Source organism: Erpetoichthys calabaricus, chromosome 1 (assembly GCF_900747795.2).
Source record: "Erpetoichthys calabaricus chromosome 1, fErpCal1.3, whole genome shotgun sequence".
In the NCBI taxonomy this organism is placed as follows: domain Eukaryota; kingdom Metazoa; phylum Chordata; class Cladistia; order Polypteriformes; family Polypteridae; genus Erpetoichthys; species Erpetoichthys calabaricus.
Genome location: NC_041394.2, coordinates 28208814 through 28229466, shown reverse-complemented (window position 1 = coordinate 28229466; position 20653 = coordinate 28208814). Strand labels below are relative to the sequence as shown.

Here is a 20653-nt window from a genome sequence, read left to right as displayed (position 1 = left end):
ATAGGTTGCATTTAAATCATTCATTTACCACAAATTCAACCAGCTTTGATGACCCCCAGGGATGCAAGCATTTCACACTGCTCTTCTTCCTCTATACCAGTTACGGCACCTCTAATAACATTAGAACAATGTAGATGAGAACAGGCCATTCAGCCCAATATAGCTCACCAGTCCAATCCACTTAATTCTTTTAAAAGAACATCAAGTTGAGTTTTGAAAAGTCCTTAAAGTTATATTGTCTACCACACTACTTGGTAATATAGGTATTAATATAGGTATGTTTCTGTGTACTCTACATCAAACTTAGCACCACGAGAGGCCCTCCCTAGCAAGAATTCTTACAAAACATATTTTAATTTATGCATTTATATTTTACATGCATTTGTTTTACTGTGATAATAGACTTGATACATTGTCTTTATGTAAAGTCACTGGGTGGTACTAAGGGGAGTATCAGCCCAGTTACTGGAGGAGCCCACACTGAAGATGAGGTTAATGTTTTTATTGTACATATCATTTCAGAGACGCCTAGTGGAAATCCAACCATCCCCCTTCCAAATCTCACATATTTTAAATTCCACAGCTGGAAAAAAAAAAAAATACCCAGCAATGGAGAAGTGGAGGCAGGGCTGCATTTTGAATTTCTCTGTGCTTGGTTTTAATGGTCATCGGCAGGATTATCTTTTACTTTAGCAGGAAGAGGCTGATGGAGGTTTAAACTTTCAATATTTTGTGGAGAGGCCAAAACAATTAAGCAGCTGGTTGTTTTTTACAATTATGATTTTAGAGCACATGGGACGCTAACCAAGGGACACAGCTAGCAGGCTCTTTTTGGAGATCGTATCCCTACAATGTGAAGCTTTCCGATTTGGAGGGACTCTTGTGAAGTGAACAACCAGCTGGGACTCAACAAGCAAATATTTCATTTTCACCTCAATCACCTCACTCTTCAGCTGAGTAGACTATCGTGGATTTTGTCTGATGTCAAATCATCTTCAAAACACCAGTGTAGTTAATCACAGCACCTCACTAAAACACCTTAAAACCTCTGGAATCAGCCTTCTATGTAAAAGCCCTACCATGCATTTGGAAGTGAGGGTCCATTCAACTGTCTAGTTTTTATTTATAAAACAACACTCCCTCTGTCAGTCTGTGATGATAAATTACATGTACAAATGAGATCTCTACTTGACTCTCCACCAAGTTAGACCCAGTAGTCTCTTATTTCCTTATTTTGTCCTGGCCCACTCTGTGGATTATTCAGTATTTTTTCATATTATCTCCAAATCCCAAAAGTAATGGGTCCCTCCTATTCCAAGAGGGAAAATCCCGAAGTCCAGCCTGCGGAAATCTGTCAAAGATTGTCTTCTGAAATGAGGATTTTAAAGGAATGTAATTTGGGTGAAAAAGTGACACATTTATTTAGAAGAAGTGACTCACAAACCTGGACACAATTTCTGGCTGGTTACCATCTCTTTGCACATTCACCTCAATGTTCATTTCTATGCTTGAATAAGGGCAAAACTGGTGGCTCTAAATTTGAAGTGCACCCTCCAGTGAATTGGTATCCCACTAGGGTTGGTTCCTGTCTTGTGAACAAAGTGTTGAGAAAATGTATGGATAAATGACCAACTCTTTGTTTCATCTATAATGATGCTGACTGCTGTCCTGGACTCCTGACTTGACCAGTAGCGCAAATGACCAACAAGAAGTCACACTGGTCAGCATTATTTTGTCTTGTTTATTGATAGGCCCACCAGGCCAAACAAGGCCACAGGTGACTGATAAGAAATCACAGCAGTCTACATGAATTCATAGACTCAGCAATACAGTTCACCAATATGAAGACACACTGGTCAGATTTAGTAAGCTCATGTTCACTGATAGACCTGTGCTCTACTCAGCACTACATTGGTCTTATTCTTGTGGGACCAGATGTGATTCTCAAACGAGAATACATATCTCAGGACAACCCGTTAAAAAGTGTGTAGTGAGTAGCGGCGAAATCCTACGCTACTAAGGTTACATTCTCAGGGTTTCTCCTAAAACACATGCCACCAATTTCTCCATTCCATGTGTTTTAAACCACCTCCAGAGAGCAAAAGATACTGAACAAAAGACTTGAAGCTGAGAGAAAATCAAAAGCAAAAATTACTGTTATCCGTTCAGGATCTTGATAGCACAAAGTAAGTGAAGGTTAATGATTAATTTGCACATTGTAATGAGTGCAGACACACCTACACATACACACACATAGACCACCACAGCTACTAGTAAATTCACATTGTGAATTTCCCCTTGGGATTAATAAAGTATCTATCTATCTATCTATCTATCTATCTATCTATCTATCTATCTATCTATCTATCTATCTATCTATCTATCTATCTATCTATCTATCTATCTATCTATCTATCTATCTATCTATCTATCTATCTATCTATCTATCTATCTATCTATCTATCTATCTATCTATCTATCTATCTATCTATCTATCTATCTATACGTTTCAGAAGAGCCTCTGTCTGCTATGATATCTTTCTATCATTTTTCATCACTTTATGACATAACAACAACAAACAGAATTTAGATAAGCATTGAGATCTGTGGATATAAAAATGCTGTGGTTATATCTAATCTATTCTTATAATCCTTATAATTATAAATATCAATGCAGCAACAGGCTAACATGCAACAACTCCTGGGGAATCTTGAAACTAAGATTAAAACTGCCATATTACCAATTAAAACTATAAAATGACATTAAAAACTCAGAATCAATGTCTCCATGATGGGACAGTTAACTTTGTGAGCTGGAATGTTAAAGGCCTGAATCACGAATTAAAGAGAAAGAAAGTATGCTCTCACCTAACAGGCTTAAACGCTAAAATAGTATTTTTACAGGAGACCCACTTACTAACCAAGGATCAGTTCAGATTACAAAAAGACTGGACTGGCCAAATGTTCCATTCTAGCTTTATAAAGAAAACTAGAGGGGTGGGAATTCTCATACATAGAACAGTTCCATTTGTAGCATCAGAGGTAGTGTCGGACCCTGAAGGGAGATATGTGATGGTCATGGGCAACTTATATAACAGTAAAATGATTTTGATAAATGTTTATGCACCCAATGTTGATGATAAGGAATTCATGCAAAATCTATTTGCATCCATTCCCAGTGTGAACACTCATAAAATTATAATGGCTGGGGACTTTAATTGTGTTTTAAATCCACTCTTAGATAGGACTCCTGTGACAGGGGGGACGACATCTAATACTGCAAAGATAATTACACAGTTTTTAAATGATCACAACTTATCAGACCCCTGGAGGTTTCTTAACCCAAACTCAAGAACATATTCGTTCTACTCACCAGTGCATTATAGCTACTCAAGAATTGATTATTTTTTTATAGATAATAATTTCCTGCCTACAATTAAATCATGCAAATATGACACAATTGTTATCTCTGACCATGCCCCTCTAGTCTTGGAGCTAAAATCAATAAGCCCCTCGTACTCACCTCGCAGATGGCGTCTTAACCCTCTTTTATTGGCAGACGAGAACTGCACAGAATTTATATCCAAACAAATCAGCTTCTTCCTAGAGACAAACACGTCTACAGAGGTTTCTGCAGGAACACTCTGGGAAACTCTAAAGGCCTTCCTAAGAGGCCAGATTATTTCATATCTTTCCCATAGAAATAAATTAGAAACCAAGAAAGTGTCAGAGCTAAGAAATGAAATTACTAGAATAGATGAAGAACAAGCCAGGCGTCCAAGTGAAGCTCTTCACAGGAAAAGGCAGGCCCTGCATACAGAACTTAACATCTTAACAACTAAAGAAACTGAACAACTTATTTATAAGTCTAGACAGCATTACTATGAACACGGAGAAAAAGCTAATAAGCTTTTAGCTCAACAAATTCATAAACAAGAAGTTCACAATGCAATACCAGCAATCACCAACAAGAATGGAGAAGAAATCATCGACCATAATAAAATAATGCACACATTTAGAGATTACTATAAGTCTTTATATTCCACTGAGCCCAAAGAAGACAACACGCAATCTAATGCATTTCTGGATAATTCACAAATACCACAAATAGATGCTTTAAGTGCTGAGGAACTAGATAAACCTCTAACGCTAACAGAATTACTAGACGCTATAAAGTCACTACAAAGCGGGAAATCATCAGGCCCTGATGGTTACCCCGTAGAGTTTTATAAGAAATTCTCCACTCAGCTAGCTCCACTCTTATTGGTAACATTTACAGAAGCTAAAGACCACCAAATACTACCTCAAACATTTCGACAAGCATTAATCACCGTCTTTCCTAAACAAAATAAGGACTTGTTACAATGTGCATCATATAGACCAATTTCACTCCTGAATAATGATGTTAAGATACTCTCAAAAATCCTAGCTAGAAGGATGGAGAAAGTGCTGCCCTCGGTAATATCACAAGATCAAACTGGATTTATTAAAGGCCGACATCTATCTTCAAATCTCCGACGCTTGTTTAATGTTATATATTCACCAGCAAAATCAAACACCCCAGAGATATTACTATCATTAGACGCAGAAAAGGCATTTGACATGATCGAATGGAATTACCTTTTCACTGCATTGGAGAAATTTGGGTTTGGCCCGAATATTTGTGCTTGGATTAAACTACTGTATACCAGTCCAGAAGCTTCAGTTTGTATTAATAAAATTTGCTCAGACTACTTTAAACTAGAACGTGGTACCAGACAAGGATGTCCCTTGTCGCCACTGTTGTTTGCAATCGCTATTGAACCACTGGCGGTTCACTGCCGAAATTCTCATCAGATAAAGGGGATTGTCAGAGAAGGACTGGAACAGAAAATTTCTCTATATGCAGATGATATGGTCTTATATATATCGGACCCAGAAAACACTGTCCCTGCTGTTTTAACAGCACTAACAGAATTTCAAAAGATATCTGGTCTTAGAATTAATCTGAATAAAAGTATACTCTTTCCAGTGAACTCACAAGCATATAATATTAAATTAGACACCCTACCTTTTACCATAGCAGATCAGTTTAAATACCTAGGGGTAAATATCACAAGTAAACATAAAGCTCTTTATCAACAAAATTTTGGCGTCTGTATGGAAAAAATTAAGCAAGACTTGCATAGATGGTCAACCCTTCATCTCACTCTAGCCGGAAGAATTAACATTGTTAAGATGAATATCCTTCCTAAACTTCTCTTTTTATTTCAAAACATTTCAATATATATCAATAAATCGTTTTTTAAACAGTTAGATTCAATAATAACCTCATTCATTTGGAACTCAAAACACCCACGTATCCGAAGAGCGACCCTACAAAGACCTCAGGCAGAAGGTGGCATGGCTTTACCTAATTTTCAGTTTTATTACTGGGCAGCAAACATACAAGCCATAAAAACCTGGACACAAATAAATGCACATACACAGGCTTGGTCTGCAATAGAAGTAAAATCCTGTAGTACTTCTTTATATTCCCTGCTTTGCTCTCCAATAAATGAAAGTTATCGCAAATATACTAATAACCCAATTGTGCTTTACTCACTCAGAATATGGAACCAAATTAGGAAGCATTTTAAGATGGAAAATCTTTTATCAGTGGCACCTTTGCAAGGGAACCACCTCTTTCAACCTTCGCAAGTATATCCAGTTTTTAATACCTGGAAAAGTTTTGGGATTAAAATGCTCAGAGATCTTTATATAGACAACATATTTACATCTTTTGAACAATTACGTTCAAAATTTAACCTCCCAGCTACACATTTCTTTTACTATCTTCAAATTAGAAATTTTGTTAAACAGAAATTGCCCGATTTCCCCTACCTTGCACCCTCCACAATGCTGGAAAAAATACTGCTCAATTCTGAGGAAACAAACACTATTTCCGCAATATATAAAATCTTATTAGAGTCCCTACCTTTCAAAGATCCAAGAGGACATTGGGAAGAAGATCTCTTAATCAATATATCAGAAAAGGAGTGGAAGGTAGCAAAGCAGAGAATTCACTCGAGTTCTATATGCGCAAAGCATAGAATTATTCAACTAAAAATTATATATCGAGCTCATCTGTCTCGCTTAAAACTGTCCAAAATGTTTCCAGGCCAGGATCCAACCTGCGAGCGCTGCAACCAAGCTCCTGCCTCACTGGGTCACATGTTCTGGGCCTGCACCAAACTAACATCATTTTGGACAAAAATTTTTAAGTGCCTCTCAGACAGCCTTAGTATCACAATCCCTCCTAACCCACTAACAGCTGTGTTTGGTGTCCTTCCAGATGAACTGGAATTGGAGAAGGACAAGCAAATGGCGATTGCATTCACTACACTCTTGGCACGCAGACTTATTTTGTTAAATTGGAAGAATCCTAATTCTCCTCTTATAAGTCAGTGGGAAACTGATGTTTTATATTATTTGAAATTGGAAAAAATCAAATTTTCAGTTAGAGGATCTGTACAAAATTTTTTCAAAACTTGGCAGGATTTAATCAATATTATTTTAGAATAAGAGAATTAACTATTATTGTATTTAACTCCCTTCTCCATCTCTTATTTATATAGATATTTACTTCTCCCCTTCTTTTGTCTAATGTTGCCTTATTAAAAAGCTTAAAGAAATTTTCCTTTAGCTAAGCTCTCCTTCTCAGGGGTGGGGTTTGATTTGTTTTCAAATTTGTTGGGTTATAAATGGATCTGTTTGTATGGAATGATTACAATGAAAATTAATAAAATAAAAATATAAAAAAAAAAAAAAAAAAAATGCTGTGGTTAGACAGTAATGTTAAATTTCTTAAGTTATGCATGTAGACATGCAGTCAGATGATGGATGTTGTGCAGCCTCATTTGTGCATCTACTGGTGTTGTTAGGCAGATTTGTTGATCGGGGTGTTTTGAGTACTGAACTCTGCATCTCCTGTGGCTCTTCATGATCAGTTCTCTTAATGGCAGATGTTTCGGTGGAGTGTGACACACCATTTACTTCAAATGCGTATGTTGCAGTGCAGTTTTTCACAAGCATAGCTGCTAATTCTTTCAAGCTAACATTGACTCCTCCACTATCATTGTAATGCTGAATAACAGAAAGCACACATAGCGCCTGGAACAACGTACTGTATCGTTCATGTTTACCATTCATCCATTTGTGATGTTAAATGCCAGTGTATAATCTGATGCCACAGAAGGTTATTCCCTTGCAGCAGGTTATGTTTATTTTTAAATGTGTAATGTGCTCTCTTCACATGCAATCAACATTTATATGTCTAATAGGGTTTTTTTAGGAGATTTTACGACTGTAGACAGATTGTTGTAACCAGAGGCTTGCTGTCTGTCACACCAGGTTAATAAGAGCATCTCTAATCTTTGCAGTTCAAAATCGCCCCCTACTTTGAGCACCACCTTCATGAGGCATTGGATAGGCTTAGAAAAGTGACACTTAGTGAACCATTGAATTGTTCCCACCCACTTTTAAGCACAATTTACTCATGGTTGTCTCCAGACGTTAACAGCATATTATATGTCTGAGTTCAGCAAGACTACATTTGACCAATCAGACAAAACAGGAGTCTATATAAATTCATAGACTTGTGACTCAACCAGTGGTAAAAATGACCAATATAAGAAGACACAGGTCAGCTATAGTTTGCCTATATTCATTACAGTTTCTTACAATTGGTTACACATATTACTCAATAGGGGGTTCACTTTTACCAAACTCCTCACCAAGTAAACTGAACATCAGTCTGTTTGTCCAAAACTGTAGATCACTCTTCATTCGTTCTCCACAAAATGCAGTCATTGCTCACAGTTTCCCAAAATGCATGAATGCAATTCTTATTCAAACTCCACCACAAGCAACACACCTTATATCAGGGGTTCTCAAAGTCAGTCCTGGGGGCCCACTGTGGCTGCAGGATTTTATTCAGCCAGATTCAGAATCAGTGACAACAACTGATAATGCTGATCTCATTTAATTAGCCGGTAATGGTTTCTTTCTTTTCTCTTATTCTAGATTCAGAAAAACACAGCAGCATGATTTTTACATTTATAAGACATTTAGAAATATTTCTGCTTTTGATATAGATTTAAATGCTTGACTCTCTTTTGTTGATTTCATTATATTTTGCCCTTTCTTTGTGCAGTTTGCTCACTTCATTGTATATTAATAATAATGACAATTAAAAACGAGCAGAGCAGACAACCAGGCAAACAACACTGAATTATGAAAGGCCACAACTACTTTAGCATCAGACCTACTAATCAGTAAATAATGGATTAATTAAACAAATAGAAAAAAATGTTTAAAAGAAAAAAATTCATTATTCCCAGCTACATTTTAATACAAACAATTTGCCAAACTTAGTTTTCTAATTTCTATATTGTTCCCAAAACACAGAAACTGGGAAGTAACAGTTCACTTAATTAGCCCAGGAGTCCAATTAAAAACAGAAACTGGTTGGAACAAAAACCTGCAACCACAGTGGCTCTCCAGGACTGAGTCTGAGAACCCCTGCCTTATATCCATGCCGCATTTTGCAAATGCCAACACACTGATTTCAAACTCTTAAATTTAATTTCAAAACTTTTCAAAACAATATTGGACCCTCACTTCCAAATGCATGGTAGGGCTTTTACATAGAAGGCTGGTTCCAGAAGTTTTGAGGTGTTTTACTGAGGTGCTGTGATCAATTACACTGCTTTCAAAACTCTTAAATTTAATTTCAAATCTTCTCAAAACAATATTGTGTTCTGTATTATTCTGGGCGGCACGGTGGCGCAGTGGGTAGCGCTGCTGCCTTGCAGTTGGGTGATCTGGGGACCTGGGTTCGCTTCCCGGGTCCTCCCTGCATGGAGTTTGCATGTTCTCCCTGTGTCTGCGTGGGTTTCCTCTGGGCGCTCCGGTTTCCTCCCACAGTCCAAAGATATGCAGGTTAGGTGGATTGGCGATTCTAAATTGGCCCTAGTGTGTGCTTGGTGTGTGGGTGGGTGTATTTGTGTGTGTCCTGCGGTGGGTTGGCATCCTGCCTGGGATTGTTTCCTGCCTTGTGCCCTGTGTTGGCTGGGATTGGCTCCAGCAGACCCCCGTGACCCTGTGTTCGGATTCAGCGGGTTGGAAAATGGATGGATGTATTATTCTGAAAATATACATTTCTCCAGAATCATACCTCCACTTTAAATTTCCAAATCTAAAACAAATGTGAAAACAAGTAGAGCAACCCCAGGTGATATCATTTTAGCCCTTCACCTTCCTAGGCCATACCTAGCCAGGTGCATTGTCTTGGCTTTCATTATGATCCTTACAAAATGAAGTGTTGTTCCACTGATTTGACCCTTCCAGAGACAGACAAGTGGGTGACAAAGGAAGAAGAGCAACAAGGAGAGGAAGAGAGAGAAGTGTAGACATGCATGGTGAAAGGCAAAGAAGAAGGTCAAAATCCATAAGCTCAGGTATGATTAGGGCCACAGTAGTCGATCATGTTATAAATCAGGGGTAGGTCCTGGAGGAGGGCCGCAGTGGCTGCAGGTTTTTGTTCTAACACAGTTTCTTAGTGAGAAGTCAATTAATGCTGATGAAGCACTAAAATAACTGTTTATTAGCAATATGATGCAAAAGACAACGGTGCCAGCAGTTCTCCATCTGACTTTCCATTTATACCTGTTTTGGATTCACCATGCAATATTTTGGTTTAATAAAACACTTAATAGAAAAATGCGACAGATTGAAAATTATCTGTTTTAGGCTCCAAGTCATTTTGATGTTATCCTTGGAGAGGAAGAAATCTACAATATAAGAACCTAACATTGTAGACCAACAAGCCATAAAATTAAATAAGGTCTGAGATTAGGACGGATTGGTTTCTAATTAAGGAATTGGGTTAGAATGAAAACCTGTAGCCCTCCAGGACCGAAATTGCCCACCCCAGTTACAAATCATGTTCTTTCAATAAGAGAGGCTGGACTGAGTTTACAGCCAAATCTACCATGCTCTGCAGTGGCATCCATTGTTAAGATTTTTGGGCATTCCAATAGGTAAGATGTGTATCTTGCAAGAGCATATGACTGAAAATCATATACAGGGGGTCCTCGGGTTACGAGGTCTCGACAAACGACGTTTCGAGTTTACAACGCTCACTCCCATAAAAGCTTAAAAAAATTGAGACATGAGCGTTACGGGTTACATCATTTGCATCGTACTTACAGACTACATGGGCGAACTAGCAGTAACGCAGCATATGAGTGAGGGAGTTGGCAAACTAGTTTTGTTGCATGCGGAGGAAGTGTTCCATTTGTGTTGCTTTGTTTGGTGACTTTGTGGCCCTTATCATGGCTCCTAAATGAAAGTCAGAGTCTTCAGATGGTAGTGCTTCAAAGAACTGGAAACCCATCACGATGGAAGTGAAATCAGACATTATGAGATCAGAAGGAATAAAGGTAAGGAATATTTTTACACTCATTTTTTATCATTTTTTCTGTTACTACATTACAGTGTACAGTACAGAATATTTATGTCTTTTTCCTTTTTCTGCGGCTTAGTTGTGTTTTTATTTTCTAGATTATGATTTTGCAAATGTGTTAGGATAGGTAAATGACTTAGGCTAAGGTGTGTTTCAGCTTACACCAATATTTGGGTTACATCACTGTTGTAATAACTGAACTGTGTCGTATCCCGAGGACCCCCTGCACTAGTGCAAATATAAAAACACTACTGCCTTCTGAAGCATGTTTTTGTGTTTCTGCTTAACTGTAAGATGCAATTACTACCTCCCACTGGAGGGAGAGGAAACATGTTTACTGCTGAGCATTGTTGGTATGGTGGTTGTCAATAATACTATAAAACTGATTACAGTTTTTTTTTCAATTGCTAACAAGCTTTTCTCAATACTGAAGGTATGTTTTCAAAACCCTTCACACAGATACTAAAACAGCAGTCTGTGTGGGCTAAACTGAAGGTCAGTTCTCATTTTCACACAACATGCTTTCAATGACCATACGCTGCAAGATTCATGAATCCTTTTTTCAGTCATGTATTTTGAGGCCATTTTGCATAGGCTTATATCCCATTTTCAAAACTGTTAACAGCATATTCAAAACTGAATTACTTTAGTTTGTTACATCAAAGCAAAATATATGTATAATACTACAAAAAAAAAAATAATAATAACTGTCAGACCAAACACAGTTCCCATGGTGTTTTGTTGTCAGCTCAACTCATTACCATCCACATATTCACCATCCACATGATCAAATGTCCTTAACTGGATGCCATGAATGCAGGATACCAAAATATTTCCCCTGAGCCCTACCAAAGATGGATTAGGCATGTTAAAAGACATTTCCCCAGATGTATTGCTACAGAGGACATTAGATGTGACATGCCTAAGAATGTGTGGCCAAATCCAGAGGAGAGGATGAACTAGCACAGCGTTTCTCAACCTTTAACACTAGAATTACCAGCGTCTACGAAAAAACTCGTAGATCCGGCCCACCTTAAAACCGTTCGCAGCTCTCTTTTCTCTTCTAAATGTGCCGATTAAGACGAGCAGCAAGCAGCCGGCTATTCCATCCCCCACCGCCGCAGAACGTTCACTAACTTTTCCCAGCTCATTCCTTGTCTGATTAGCTGGGAGTGACTGAAGTGCTGGAGTTTTAGAGTGGAAATAATAGATCGCTATTTGGAACACACGCATTTCATGTGTGTTCCGTTTCTACAGTAATCTGTGTAAACACATTTTAAAAACAGATACGTTTTTCATATTTTAGTAGTAAATGACAAAATGTAGGCATAAACTATATAATGCATGAATCCTGAAGTCCAAAGATCAAGTAAACACTTTCACAAAAGGTTCAAGGATGATACAATAGCTTCTGTGGCATAGCAGTAAGATTTGCTGACTTGTAATCAAGAGTCCCCGGTTCGATCCCCACTCACTTTTTGCTGTTTTCAATAGTGAGCTGCTCTTTTTGTTAATATTATACAGTACACACATACATTTGGTTTGCGTCTGTAACACATGGTGTGCATTTATAGGACTTGTAAAAGTTACCGTTTTTTTTACTTTTATTCTCTCTAAATCACGATCACGATACATACTACCGCGCCCCCCCTCCCCCACACCCCCCAGGGATCTGACGCTGTTATTTTTTATTTGAAACGGTAAAACTGGAGATGTGAGTGGTGTTTTGAGACAATGGAACTGGACATTCTCTCATCCGAAGGGATAAAAGCTGACACACAAACGCTGGCGAATCTGCCTTCTTCATATCTCACCGTCACTTGATTTTGTTTTATTCAGTTTTATTGAGTGTTCCTGCTCATGCTGAATTAGTGTGCACCTTATGGTGTATGATGTCAAAAAAACAAAAAAACACAGACGTAGGTATATATGATATTTGGAATTATTTGTTTTATGAGTTGTATAGCACATTTCGGAAAACTTTGTGGCACGGATGCAACATTATTCATATTATTCATATTCATTCCCATAACATCTTACGGTTTGTAATCAGTGACTGCGTGTTTTTTTTCCCTAATCTTGCCAGTCCCCACATGTTGCTGTATGCTGTTTCTTTTGTACTCCAGGACATGCAGAGGATAGAATAGTACAGAGAAGTAAGTTCAGCGCTATATGCAATAATCAGATTCAAATGTTAACTGTTCACACACACGCAAGGATCGTCTTTCCTACATTTACAATGTGTGTACCTGTTACAATGTACACACTTCTCTCTATGCTGTGGTTCCTATTACACACCTGAAAGAAAGAGACAATATATGTGAAAACATCATCGCACTAATGCAATATTATTTGAAAACGAACCGCGTCAGATCGGGTGTGGATTTATGTTGGCGCTATTGCTGAAAGAAAAAAAAGATGAACATGTGCGTTGATCTTGCAGCACTAAATAAGCTCACGCGCTCTAACATCCCCCCTCCAACCCCCCCCCCCTTATGACTCTACGAAACAGCGCAAGTACAGACACAAACCAAGTGTGATCAAGAGTCACTGGTGCGATCTCCACTCACTCCTATATGTGGCGGTAGTATGTATCGTGATTGTGATTTAGAAAGAATAAAAGTAAAAAAAACGGTAACTTTTACAAGTCCTATAAATGCACACCGTGTGTTACAGACGCAAACCAAATGTATGTGTGTACTGTATAATATTAACAAAAAGAGCAGCTAACTACTGAAAATGGCAAATATAGCAGAGGGTGGGAATCAAACCAGGGACTCTTGATTACAAGTCAGCAAATCTTGCTGCTATGCCACTGAAGCTGTTGTATCATCCTTGAACCTTTTGTGAAAGTGTTTACTTGATCTTTGGACTTCAGGCTTCATACATTATATAGTTTATGCCTACATTTTGTCATTTACTACTAAAATATGAAAAACGTATCTGTTTTTAAAATGTGTTTACACAGATTACTGTAGAAACGGAACACACATGAAATGCGTGTGTTCCAAATAGCGATCTATTATTTCCACACTAAAACTCCAGCAATTCAGTCACTCCCAGATAATCAAACAAGGCATGAGCTGGGAAAAGTTAGTGAACGTTCTGCGGCGGTGGGGGATGGAATAGCCGGCTGCTTGCTGCTCGTGTTAATCGGCACATTTAGAAGACAAAATGGAGGTGAGAATGGTTTTAAGGTGGGCCGGATCTACAAGTTTTTTTGTAGACTCTAGTAATTCTAGTGTTAAGTATTTGCAACCCGAGTTTTCATAACAGTTTTAATGGTGCCCCCCTAATAAAATTTATTCCTATATTTTTTGCTGCAAAAAATACACCGCTACAAGTTTAAAGTTTTCCTTCGGATAGCGAAATTACGCCACATATGGCAACACTTGTGCCACCGTTTTGTTACTTCCACAAGTGCCCAGTAGGAAGCCAGCAGGGCATTCTGGGAGATGTAGTCTGGCAGAACAGCCCTGCTGGGGTCACTGGATGATGTAAGAGGAGGCTGCAGGAAGACAAGCTCCCTGTTATAATGGACTTTCACATTATCCAGAAGTACTTCCATCAGGCAGCGGCCCTGGCACCAGCAGTACTCCTGGGTCCTTAATAAAAGGGACTGCACTCCCTTACCCAGGCAAGTCAGAGCGGGGAGAACATAGGGCAACACTCGATTGGAGGAGGGCAGTGCAGTGGTGGTGAGAAGTATTGTGGGGAGAGAGAAAAAGAGAATCTTGTGCTTATGTTAACTTTGTGTTACATTTTTTAAATAAGTGTAAGTAATAAATGCATTGTTATTTGAACCCAGCACTCTTAGTGTGGTCATTTTGGGGTTTGGGGATGGCTGAAGCCCTGCTTTGTATCATAATGTTTAAGTGTGTAAAACAAGGGCCTTTCCCTGACATCATAAAACAGAATAAACAGAATTGGATTCTTGGTTTCAGATACCGTGAGTGCTGACAGATGGATGGATTTGGTGATGACATAAGCCCATTTTTATAGGCCACATGCTAAAAAAAGCAGTTATCGTGTGGCATATGACACTGACAGAGCTGAAATTTGTTATATCTTAAAAAACAGGGTCTCAATGAAAAATAAAAAACCTCGTCACAGAATTCTGTTAATGTACATTTTTGTGTATTTTGTAAAAAGTTCCAGTACAGATTTTTGGTGAATGTGAAAGGAATTTTTAATCAGTGGCATATCCAATGGTAGAGGTTAGCACTTTCAATATATGCAGTGCATTCAAAAAGTATTCTGAAACTTTATTTTTTTCATATTTTCTTATGTTGAGGCCTTGTGCTTTAAAATTTTTTTTTCCCTCATCAAGAAACAATACCCCAGAATGACAAAGCAAAAATAAGATTTTAGAAATGTTAGTAAATGTATTAAAACTGAAGTCTGACATTGACACAAGTATTCAGACCTGTTGCTATAACAATTGAAATTTGGCTCAGGTGAACCCCATTTTATTGATCATTATGGAGATGCTCCTGCAGTCTGTTTGAGGCCCACCTATGGTCAATTCAATTCAATGTACATGATCAGGAAAGTCACAGACCTATTTATAGAAGTTCCCACAGTTGAGCAAAAACAAAGTCATGAGGTCGATTGGATTACCTGAAGGGCTTACAGACAGGAATGTGTCAAAAATCTGGGAAAGGCTTCAAAACAAATTCTGCAGCATTGAAGGTTCTCATTAACACAGTGGCATCCATAAATCTTAAAATGAATTAGTTCAGAATATCCACAACTCTTCCTAGAGAGTGCATTCCAGCCAATCTAAGCAATCAAGGATAAGAGGTCCATGGTAAGAAAGGTGAGCAAGAACCCAATGGTCACTCTGATTCATCTCCAGAGAACCTAGTTGGAGATGGGAGAAACTTCCAGAAAGACAATACTCACTGCAACACATCATTATTCCAGGCTTTATGGCAGAATGGCCAGATAGCACATGGAGGCCCACTGAGAGTTTGTAAGAAGACACCTAAAGGACTCTCTAACTTGGTAGTGGTATTGGGTTGTTTTTCAGGGGCTGGGACAGAGAGACTAGTAAAGGTTGAGGGAAAGCTGAATAGAGCAAAGTAAGGAGATAATGTTAATAAAAACCTGCCCCAGAGCACTCTGGACCTCAGACTGGGTGGAAGGTTCACCTTCCAAACAGTACAATGATCCAAAACACAAAGCTATAACAAAACCACTTTGGAAAAATTTTTTGAATGTCCTTCAGTGTACTAGCCAGAACACAGACTTGTCAATCAAACATCTTTGGAGAGACCTGAAAACATCTGTTCACTGATGGTCTCCATCCAACCTGACAGAGCTTTAAATGATCTGCAGAGAAAAATGGCATAACGTCCCCAGATCCAGGTGTGCAAAGCTTGTCAGATCAAATTTAAATTACTTAGAGCTCTGTACATAGACAACATCTTCTCATCTTATTAACATCTACCTATCCATTATCCAACCCATTATATCCTAACTATAGGGTAACAGGGGTCTGCTGGAGCCAATCCCAGCCAACACAGGGCGCAAGGCAGGAAACAAACCCTGGGCAGGGCGCCAGCCCACCGCAGATCTTATGAACAATTATACTCCAAATTTAACTTTCCAGCAACACATTTCTTTCACTACCTTCAAATTAGAAACTTTGTTAAACAAAACCTGCCCAATTTTCCTCACCTCCCACCTCCCTCTATGCTGGAATAAATATTGATCAGTCTTGAGGACTCAGACAGCATTTCTGTAATATATAAAACATTTTAAAGTCCCTCCCATTCAAAGATCCAAGAGGACAATGGGAAAAGGATCTCTCACTCAACATCTCAGAAATGGAGTGGAAGGTAGCAATGCACAGAATTCACTTGAGCTCCATATGCACAAAGCATACAATTATTCAACTTAAAATTATACATTGAGCACTTGTTTAAAATTGTCCAAAATGTTTCCAGGGCAAGATCCAACGTGCGAACGCTGCAATCAAGCTCCAGCCTCACTGGTTTTGGGCCTGCACTAAATTAACATCATCCTGGGCAAAAATTTTTAACTGCCTTTCAGACAGCCTTGGTGTCACAATCCCTTCTAACCCATTAACAGCTGTGTTTGGTGGGCTCACAGAGGGGCTTAAAGTGGAGAAGGACAAATAAACTGTGATTGCCTTTACTCCACTATTGGCACACAGACTTATTTTGCTCAACTGAAAGAATCCTAACTCACCTCTTTTTAGTCAGTGGGTAACTGATGTTTTTTATTATCTGAGATTGGAAAAAATCAAATTCTCACTTAGAGGATTCTGTGCAAAACTTTTTCAAAACCTGGCAGGATCTAATCAATAATATTTTAGAATAAGCATTTAACTGAAGAAGCGGATTTTCTCTCCTCTTTTTTATTCTATTTATTTATTTATTTATTTTTACTATTATTAAAGTTTTACTATGTTGGCCTATCTATCTTTTTCATGGGTGGGGTTTGAGCTTTGTTAAACTTGACTTGCTTATATGGAATGCTATTGGATTTTAATAAAATCAATAAAATGTTAAAAAAATAAATTAAGAATACACTAGGGTGGGATTGCTGCAAAAGGGGCTGCAACTAAGTACTGAGTGAAGGGTCTGAATACTTGTGTAATTGCAATGTTTCAGCTTTTTTAACAAATTTGCAAAATTTCTAAAATCTTTTTTTCTCTTTGTCATTCTAGGGTATTGAGTGCTGCCTGATGAGCTAAAAATATTTTAATTGATTTCAGCATAAGGCTGCAACATAATAAATTGTGTAAAAAGTGAAGGGGTCAAAATACTTTCTGCAGGCTTTGTAGAACCAGAATTCTGGATTCAAGTCCCAGCCTCACTCACTGTCTGTGTGAAGACTGCACATTTTCCCATGTATGTGCATGTTGGGCTGATGTTCAATCCTGAATTGACCCAGTATCATTGTATCTGTGATTTGGCTGTGTAATGGACTGGTATCCTGTCCAGGGATGGTTCCTACTTTACATCTGATGCTACCAGGACAGGCTGTGACCCTCCTTCCTCATGCCTGAATTGGATTAAACGACTGTGAGGATGTCATGTTATGTGTTGATTAGTGGGGTTTTCAGGCTTTGAGTCTACTTCTGATAATGGATGAACAGACAGAATACATGGCCTATAAAAGGTATTCACCCCCTGTGAAGTTTTCACACTTTATTGTTATGCAACATTGAATCAACAGCTTTTTTGACATTGATCAACAGAAAAGACTCTTAAATGTCAAAGTAAAAGCTAAAATATAAAACACAAAATAAATAATGTTAAAAGTATTCACCCCATTAATATGCCACCTAAATCATCACCGGTGAAGAATTAGGTCATGGAGATCAACTGCCTGGGGTTTCACTTGTTTGTGGTCTAAATGCACGTGAATGTGGAAGGTCTGTCTTGTGGTGAGTCTGTATGGTGGGCTAAACTACACAATAAAAGCTAAAGAGAACACTCAGCAACTCCATGAAAAGGTGATTAAAAACTACAAGTCAGGGGATGGAGACAAGAAAATCTCTAAGTCACCAAATATCCTTGGAGTCCAGTTAAATGAATCTTTAAGAAAGGAAAAAAAAATATGGCACAGTTGTAAAAATGCCCAGAGCAACAAAAACTGAGCGATCGTGCAAGAACAAGACTAGCAAGGGAGGCGATCAAGAGACCTATGAGAACTCTAAAGTAATTAAAAGCTATAGTAGATCAAAATGGAGGGACTGTGAAGACACTACTGCTTCATCAGTCGCAGCTTTATAGGAGAGACAAAGAGCAAGCCGTCATGGGTAGAGTTTGTCAGAAAAAACAAAAGAGACTCTGAAATCAGTTGGAAAAAAGGTTCTGTGGTCTGATAAGAACTAATTTGAGCTTTTTGTCTCAGACTAAATGGCATGTCACACTGCAAATTATCAAAAACACACCACCACCACCACTGTGAAGCATGGTAGTGGCGTCATCAGGCTGTGGGGATGCTTCTTTGCAAAAGGCCCCGGAAGGAATATGAGGGTTATAAAGTATGTATCGAAATACAGAGAATCCTAAAGGATACAGTAGATTCTGTAAGATACTTAGCACCATGGAAGAAGATTTGTTTTTCAATATTACAACAACCTCAAACTTAAAGCCAAAGCTACACAAGAATGGCTTCAAAACAACAATGTGGATACGATGCAGTGGATGAGTCCCAGTCCAGATCTCAATCCAGTTGAGAATTTGTGGTTGGACTTCATAAAGGCTGTTCACTCGTGATCAACATGGCACATGAAAGAGCTTGAGCAGTTTTTAAAGAAAATCGGGGAGAAATAGCAGTGTCCAGATATAAAAAAGATGACCGACAGAGACCTGAGTAACACACACTTAAGTCTGCCAAGGTCGCCAAAGGCACATCTACTAAATACTGACTTGAAAGGGTGAATACTTGTGGAATCAATTATTTTTTGTTTTACTTGTTTAATTAATTCAGATCACATTGCACAGACCTGTTTTCACAGAATCCTTTTCTGAGGTTCAGTGTCAAAAAGTACAAATTTAATCCACTGGCATCCAATGTTGTAATAAAATGTATAAAGTTCCAAATGGAAAATATTTTCTATAGGCACTGAATGTGCCAGTGCAGAGAAGGAGAAAATTCATGTTTTGAAGATGGGGCCAGCACTAGGGCTCATTGCACATTAAAGAGATCTGCTATTAAATAAAAATATATAACATTAAAATGAGACAATTGTGGCAAAGCATCTGATAAACATTGGCGGTCTCCTTAACACAAACAGATTGCTTTTCTCTAAAGGCTTAATGGCACACAGGTTGAAGCCCCTTTACCAGGGATGCCCAGCAAGGTAACTGTGGAGTTCCAGTCTCACATTTTTCATTGCATTCATCCACCCACCTGTGCCCACTTTTTCTACTGCAGAATTTTTGGAACAAACCCTATCTTGGTAGTGAAAGGTGCAAGGCAGAGAACAAAACTGGAGTCAATACCAGACCACTGCATATCAATGCCCCCAGACACACTTGACCAATTTAGTATCACCAAATAACCTAATATGTAGAAGAACCCACCTCACATTGCAGTTCTGATGAGAAAAGCAGGAGGGCACCATGACTGATAGAAAATATTCAAGTGATAGGAGCTTAAAGTTTTTTTCACGCATAATGTGCCGTTGTCTCAGATTTGATCATTGGTTCACTGCAAAGTTATCAAGCTGACACAGACAATCCAAAGTGTCCTTGTGGCTGCATGGTCTCAGCAGCCCTTTTACACAAGGGCTCATTTTCTGATGATGGTGGTGGTTTTTATGTGTCTTTTTTATTTCATAACTGATGACTTTCTGTTGATTTGTTCATGAAGAGTTGCAACTCACATCCAAATCTAAGGAACAATGAAGAAAAGCAAGAACTACAAAAACAGAATCAAACATCTACCTGAGGATACGGACTTGTAAGACTGTACACTATACTGACAGTAATATCAGCCCACAGGTGCTGGATGGGATAGGAAGGACCGAGATAATTTAAAGTTCACAGTGCAATAGAAAGGACAAGAAAGGTGCAGCTCTTACCGTACTTCTTCAGGAATCCTCGATGTATTCCAGTGAGACTCATTTCAGAATGTCACATCCAAGCAACAGAGAGAGAAAGCGATGGACAGCCTGAGGAGCAGCAGCACAACTGCTAAAACAATCCAGTAATCTCTTACAGTGATGGAAAAGCATTCATGAAATCCTCAGCTGGCCAATGAGAGTTCAAGGCTTTTCCGGGATTCAGGCAGTTTAAGCCTCTCCCATCCCCAGCCTCCCAAGCACCTTCTCTAGATGATAAGAAAATACACAAAATGGACTGCCTGACAAATGTTGCAAATTGTACTTCATAGGCAAGCATGGGCCACACTGATTAGATGGATTACTTCTAGTGTGCTGCAATTCATCTGGAAAGCAGATTTCATGGACAAATAAATATAGGACAGCATTTTCTGGCCTGAAAAAAAAAACAGGTGGTGACAGGGATAGAGGAGATGTTTTCACTAGGAGAGTTGTTTAATATTCAGCCTTGCTTGTTTCATCATTGTGCAAATGTTGGAAAAGAAATGTCTATTGATCGATTAGGGAAAATAAAGATGAATTTAACAGACATCGATAAACACAGTGTGACAAATCAAGCA

At 38.5% G+C, this 20653-nt stretch overlaps 1 protein-coding gene across 1 annotated transcript in view; it reads right to left on the bottom strand.

Annotated features, from left to right (window-relative positions):
* The window catches only part of si:ch1073-83n3.2 (uncharacterized), an 81692-nt gene extending 61428 nt beyond the window's left edge, over positions 1 to 20264 (bottom strand). Inside the window, exon 1 of the mRNA XM_051919044.1 lies at positions 20055 to 20264. Within this exon, the coding sequence (XP_051775004.1) occupies positions 20055 to 20097 (43 nt within the window). The 5' untranslated portion in view covers positions 20098 to 20264. The remainder of the gene's footprint in view (positions 1 to 20054) is intronic.
* Positions 20265 to 20653: the final 389 nt, after the last annotated feature.